General features: G+C 49.6%; 1 protein-coding gene across 1 annotated transcript; it reads right to left on the bottom strand.

Annotated features, from left to right (window-relative positions):
- Positions 1–4,406: 4,406 nt before the first annotated feature.
- LOC128066597 (myeloid-associated differentiation marker-like) lies at positions 4,407–5,345 on the bottom strand. The gene has a single exon (XM_052659649.1). It carries the CDS (start codon positions 5,343–5,345, stop codon positions 4,407–4,409), a length of 939 nt encoding a protein of 312 aa, XP_052515609.1.
- Positions 5,346–6,000: the final 655 nt, after the last annotated feature.

Genomic DNA, 6,000 nt, shown 5'->3' on the forward strand with positions numbered 1-6,000 from the left:
AGCCAGATTGCTCTGGTTAGAGAAAATGCGGGGTGGGCCAACACTCTACTTGCAACCCCACCATCTCACAAGAAACCAAGGTTTCCAGAGGACATAGCTTAAAAACCATTATTTTAGCCTAATTTTCCTATTTATAAACTGGAAACTGGAGCTCAGATCAGTGACAAGATTCACCCATGCTCATGAGTTATCCTGTGGCAGAACTGAAACCGTAAACCAGATCTCTTGGGCTCTGCTCTCCATGCAACTCATGGTTCATCTCCAGGGAGACCAGACCGGGGCTCTGGGGCCACTTGCCTGGAGGCAGGACCACATGTGACCGTGGACCCAGCTGTGGACCCCGATCTACCTCTTTCTCACCCTGGGTTTCCATTTCCTCTCCTACCATTTGGGATCAGTCCCGTTGTACTCCCAGCAGGAAAGATCAGGGAAAGGCAGTGTTGGGAAGGACCAGGGTCTCTGGCACCCCTCCCTCCTCTAGCAGATGAGGAAACTGACTCAGCAGCAGTGAGTGCCCTCCTCAGGGGACGGGGCAGGTTTGTGCAGAAGGAGGGTGGACGGGACAGAATCCCAGCCTGGAGGATGCTGCCGCCACAACTTGTCACAGGCAGCGTGGGGCCGTGGACAGACAGCCGGCCTGGGGACAGGACACCTGGGTCCTGACTCTGACTCTGCCACACACAGGGTGACTCTGGACAAGTGCTGCCCTCCCTGGGGTCCAGCTGCTCCTCCTCTATGACGAGAGGGTTGGACTAAGCAAAGGAGCTTTACACTCTCTTTTGAGCTCCACAGTGAGGGGACTGGACCAGCCTTGGAATTGTGACAAATGACACTTAACTCCCAACAGGTGGGATGGAGCAGCCACCCTGATAACAACCAGTCTTGGACAGTGAGCCCCCCAGGTGAGCCCACCCTGGGCAGTTCTTTTACTAACGCATACAGGCATTTCCATCCTCCTAGGAAGTGAGGTCCCAGGGCTGTGTTCCTTTTGATTCAGGAAATATAAGATAGTTATATGATATATGATACTCCTGCACAAAAACTTGGGTGTGTCCATGTGTTTATCAATGAAAAATTAGTCAATAGTCAACTTAAGAATGAAATAGAAGTTTTATTGGAGCCAACCTGATGAGTATAACTGGGGAGACAGTCTCTCAGGAAGCTCTGAGGCCTGTCCTGGAGAAGTAAGAAGGAGGGCAGGATGTATGTGATTTGGGGACACACAGCTTGGTATAGGTTATTGCTCTTCATGAGGACCAGATACCTTGGGTAGTGGTTTTAGTGCTTTTCTGAATATGGGAAGATGCAAGAAACTGGGCTCAAAAAAAAATTCTCCTGAAAATATCTAACTATCTGAAGTCTGGTTCTCACACTTGTCCCAGAGCACAAAGTACTTTATCGTGATTTTCACCCTGAATTCCTTCCAGGGTGGATTGTAGATCAGCGACTACAGTGGCTAACAACTTGTTTCTTTTTTCAAAAGCATATATTTTTATTTATGTATGTGGCTAGGCTGGATCCTAGTTGCAGTATGTGGGATCTAGTTGCCCAACCAGGGATCAAACCCTGGGCCCCTGAGTTGGGTGTGCAGAGTCTTAGGCACTGGACCACCAAGGAAGTCCTGGCTTGATTCTTGTAGACCTGGGTGGTCGGCAACGTTCTTTATCACACAACTCCCTCTATTTCTGTCTTAATTTCAACCAAGGTTTAGGAGACATTTTTCACCAATTTGTCCCAGGGTGCTAGGAATGCTCATTCCCAGGTCAGCTGGGGATTTCACTGATAGGCCACTCACATGCTATTACTCACCCTGTCCTGGCAACAGTAGCTGAAAGACTCTGGACCACCTGTCTTACAAGTCTTACAAGTCTCTCAGTTCCAGGAGATGGTTTCCACTTGTTTCTTCTTCTCATATCTAGAATCACACTACTACAATCATGGATCTTAGAGAACTATATATTATATTTCATTTCAAGTAGCCTGTGCTTATGTATGCTTAGTCGCTCAGTTGTATCCAACTCTTTGAGACCTCATGGACTGCAGCCCTCCAGGCTCCTCTGTCCATGGGGATTCTCCAGGCAAGACTACTGGAGTGGGTTGCCATGCCCTCCTCCAGGGGGCCTTCCCGCCATAGGAATCGAACCAGGGTCTCCTGCATTGCAGGTGGGTTCAAGTAGCCTAGTTATCTTATTTTTTTTCATCATTGACTCAAGAAATAAGAATCTTGTAAAATAGACAGAACAAAAGCAATACATCTAGTGACCCCACTAAGGTCATGAGTAAGTAAGCAGTGTTATCTTCTAAGAAGTTCCATGGCTCCAGCTAGAAAAATTGATCTCTATGGTGGAGCAGATATTTCTGCTCTTTAGGAGGTCAGATTAATGCACAATGCACACTAGCAAGGAAGGAAGAGGCCCCAATGGACAGAAAAACATTTTAATTGCAAATTTTTCTTCTCTTGCCTTAAAATATGGATTTTACTTCATTCCTTCTTAAGATTTGCCTGCATTAGGATGACCTTCTGGAAGCCCTCCCCCTCCACCCCCTAACAATGGGTGAAGATCACACGCTTCATCCCAGGACAGGAGTGAGTGGCAGCAGAGGGGGTCCTTCCCCTCCCCTCCCCCGCAGCTCTGCTTGCCAGCCCCTCTGGTCCTGGTGACACCAGGATGCTGGGCTCTGAGACTTTGTAATTGAGGACAGGAGATTGAGGGGACTTCACAGCCACCAGTCACTGTGAAGGCCTGCTGATCTCAATACAAGGGAGCACAAGGGCACACACATGTACACACATGTGCACTGAGCATGCACACAAGCACACACCTTTATAGCGAGGCATCCAGATGCTGTCACGGCCCCTTTAAGAGCTAGGGGACAGGATACTGGGCACTGGGGTGGGGCCCAATATCTAGTGGCACAGGCCGGGCCACACCCCCAGGCTCTAGTCCAGGCCTGGGTGTGGAATCAGTGGGAGGGGCGCCCAGAGACCTACGTTTGGGTGAGGGTGGGAATTGACTGGGACTCCTCTGAGCTCTAGGCAAATTTGCAGCAAGTAGAGTATGAGGATTTTGTTTTGTTTTCTTTCTTTTCTTTCATGTTTCTATTGAAGTTGAAAAGGTTATTTTGGACATGGGAAGATAGAAAAAACCATTCTCTATGATTGATAGCAGTGCTGATAGGAATAAGAAGCTCCAGAAAAACTTGTTTTAATTGTGCACATTTATATAGTTCAAATTATGCCTGAGTCCCAGAGCAGCAGGAATCAACATCAAAAAGCAACTGACACAGAAAAACACGTGTATGTGTCCCCACACACCCAACAATACAGTTCCTTTGACAATGGAAGCAGCAACCCCCATCCCCTACAAACCATCCACCCAAGAAAATTTGAAACTTTCTCTTGAAGAACAGAGTCAGTCAGTAATTTTTGGCCCCTATACCAGCAGGAAAAAAAGGAAAAACAAAACAAAACACCCAGACAAACTACAGCATTAAGGTTGGCAGCGTTCATGCTCTTCTCCCTGCAGAGGCAGGACCTGCTGTTTTGATCACTGAGTCAGGGGGACCACATCGCTGCCCCTCAAATACTGCAGACAGGTGTCTTCAAGACCCTGGGTTTCCTCACCAGCTCTTTCTTTTTTTTCGATTCCCCAGAGAGTATTTGGAATGGAAGGCATTTTACCCCTGGCCTCCTCTAAGATGCCCTCTAAGCAACAGATGTTTAGTGAGCCTGCAAAAATTCTGGAGCCAATGTCTTGGAGGACTGAGCACCAAGTGGGGTCCAGGAACCCAGAGTATCTCATGCAAGAATCTTGCCCACTAGAGATTATTGACCTTCAGAGATCTTTTTTTTAACTTAAAGGGGAAGTGCACTATACAGTTGCTCCCCTGGGAGAAACAAAGCTCAATCCCTTCCCACCTGCCCACACCCCGTAAACTCCCCCAACCACACCAGTAAGGCACTGCCAGGGGAACAGACACGCTTTGGCAGTGAGGCCCCTCCGGAGGCCCAGCATGTAAACAGCTGCACAGAGGGCTGTGTGCTGTGGAGTCAGCACCTTAGGAGGTGGGAGGAGGCTGTGGGCAGAGAAGGAAGGAGTCTGAGGTCCTGATGGATCAGAAGAAGGAAAATGGGGAGAGGTGGTCAGGACATAGGAGACGAGAAAACTAAGGACAATCAGAAAAGGGCCAAAAAGCAGAAAATGAAGGAAAGATGAAAGAAGCAAGAGAAAGAGACATAACAGAAAATGAACCATCAAAGAAACCAGGAAGGAGACAGAGCAGCAGGAGGGAGCAGAAAAGAGAGTGAGATGCATGGGAAAGGATGTGAGGAGGGAGAGGGGAGCCAGGAAGAGGGCATCAGAGGACGTCAGAGCTCAGTGAGGATACCTCCTATGAGCAGAGGATCAGGAGTCCCCAGGCTGGTCCTCAGTCCCTACAGAGACCTGGCGGACCCAGTACACCAGGTCGGCCACATAAACCAGCAGGTTGATGGCTGTCAGGACGGCCACAGCCAGACGCTGGTCCCAGGCGCACATGTCGTAGGTGAGCTCGTCCTCGCAGTCCCCATCGCTGGGCCTCTGGGGCTGCCCGCCGAACTCCTCGCTGAACTGGTAGAGTGGCCAGAGGACCAGAGCGCTGATGTAGAGGAGGACGGAGAGCAGGGTGAGCACTAGCTGGAAAATGGAGAAGGGCCTGGGCAGCATGTATTTCCATTCAGCCAGGCCCAGCAGGAGGACCACAGCTGCCAGGATGAAGCAGATGGAGTACACGGCCACACACCACTCCAGGGCCGGCTGGTGCAGGTACAGGGAGGTGCTGCTGAGGAAGGCGAAGATGACACCAGCCACGGAGGTCTCCAGCACCTTCAGCAGGGCTGACATGGTATTCTTATAGAAGAAGATCTGCTCGAGATCATACCAGTACCACATCCCGGTCACTTCTATGACATACAGCACAGACGCGATGCAGGAGAAAGCAGTGGCGGCGATTGCCCGGTCCCGGTAAGGACCGTAAGGCATGAACTGGACATAGGTGATGGAGTAGATGATGGAGGCCGAGAGGCAGATGAGGGCAGCGTAGCAGGCGTAGGTGACAGAGATGTTGTGCCAGAAGAAAGGAAAGCTGGACCAGCGCCTGCAATACTCAACTACGGTAATGATGAAGGTCATGGCGAAACAGACGCACCAGAAGGACATGGCCCAGTTACCTATGGCCCCTCTCCCAAAGCCCATGTCAGCCACAAGCGAGAAGGCCATGCAGGTGGAGAAGAGCTGCGGCAGGTGGAGGCAGCAGCACACGCCAAACACGGCATCACCATCTGGGGATGTCCACCGGGTGGACATGAGGCTGTGATGGTCAGGCAGGTCACGGTCACCAGTAAAGCAGTGGTCTTCCCTGAGGACCCACCAGAGAAAGATCCAGTTCTGGAGGTGGATTGTGTCAGATGCCTGGAAAAGGCTCACGGCCCCGTGAGGGCTGAGGCTCAGGATCTGTGGAGTTGGAAGGCTCAGACACTTGGGTAACAGAACAGCCGCTCCAAATGGTTCTCTCCACCCATCGCCCTTGGCCTTGTCAGGAGACTTGTCTTATCCCAAACCTCACAGTTGGGCTGGGTCAGGCCTCAACCATGAACATTTTTTACATCTGTTTGTGCTGTGTCCCATTATCTATAGAGACACAAGTTAGGATGATCCTTATCTGCAACCCCAAACCTTCAATCCTCTGAAAACTGAACAAGAATTTTTAAAAATTCATTCGGTAGCAAAATTTGACCTGAACAGATCTGGGATAATTTATGATCTTCATTTATTTTATGTATTATTGAGTGCTCAAAAGTGCAAGTGTAGAAACACTAATGTATTTGATTACAAGGAACTTCGAGACCCTAGGGGGATATTGTGTCATATAGAATAGATGCTCCATGTCACTTGTCTGAAACTGAAAAATTCTGAATTCTGGAGCATATCTGACCCAAGGGTTTCAGAAAAGAGACTGTGG

Source organism: Budorcas taxicolor, chromosome 21 (assembly GCF_023091745.1).
Source record: "Budorcas taxicolor isolate Tak-1 chromosome 21, Takin1.1, whole genome shotgun sequence".
NCBI lineage: Eukaryota > Metazoa > Chordata > Mammalia > Artiodactyla > Bovidae > Budorcas > Budorcas taxicolor.

Excerpts from the sequence above, each read along its gene's own strand:
- LOC128066597 (XM_052659649.1), bottom strand. The coding sequence starts at position 5,345 with ATGTCCACCCGGTGGACATCCCCAGATGGTGATGCCGTGTTTGGCGTG.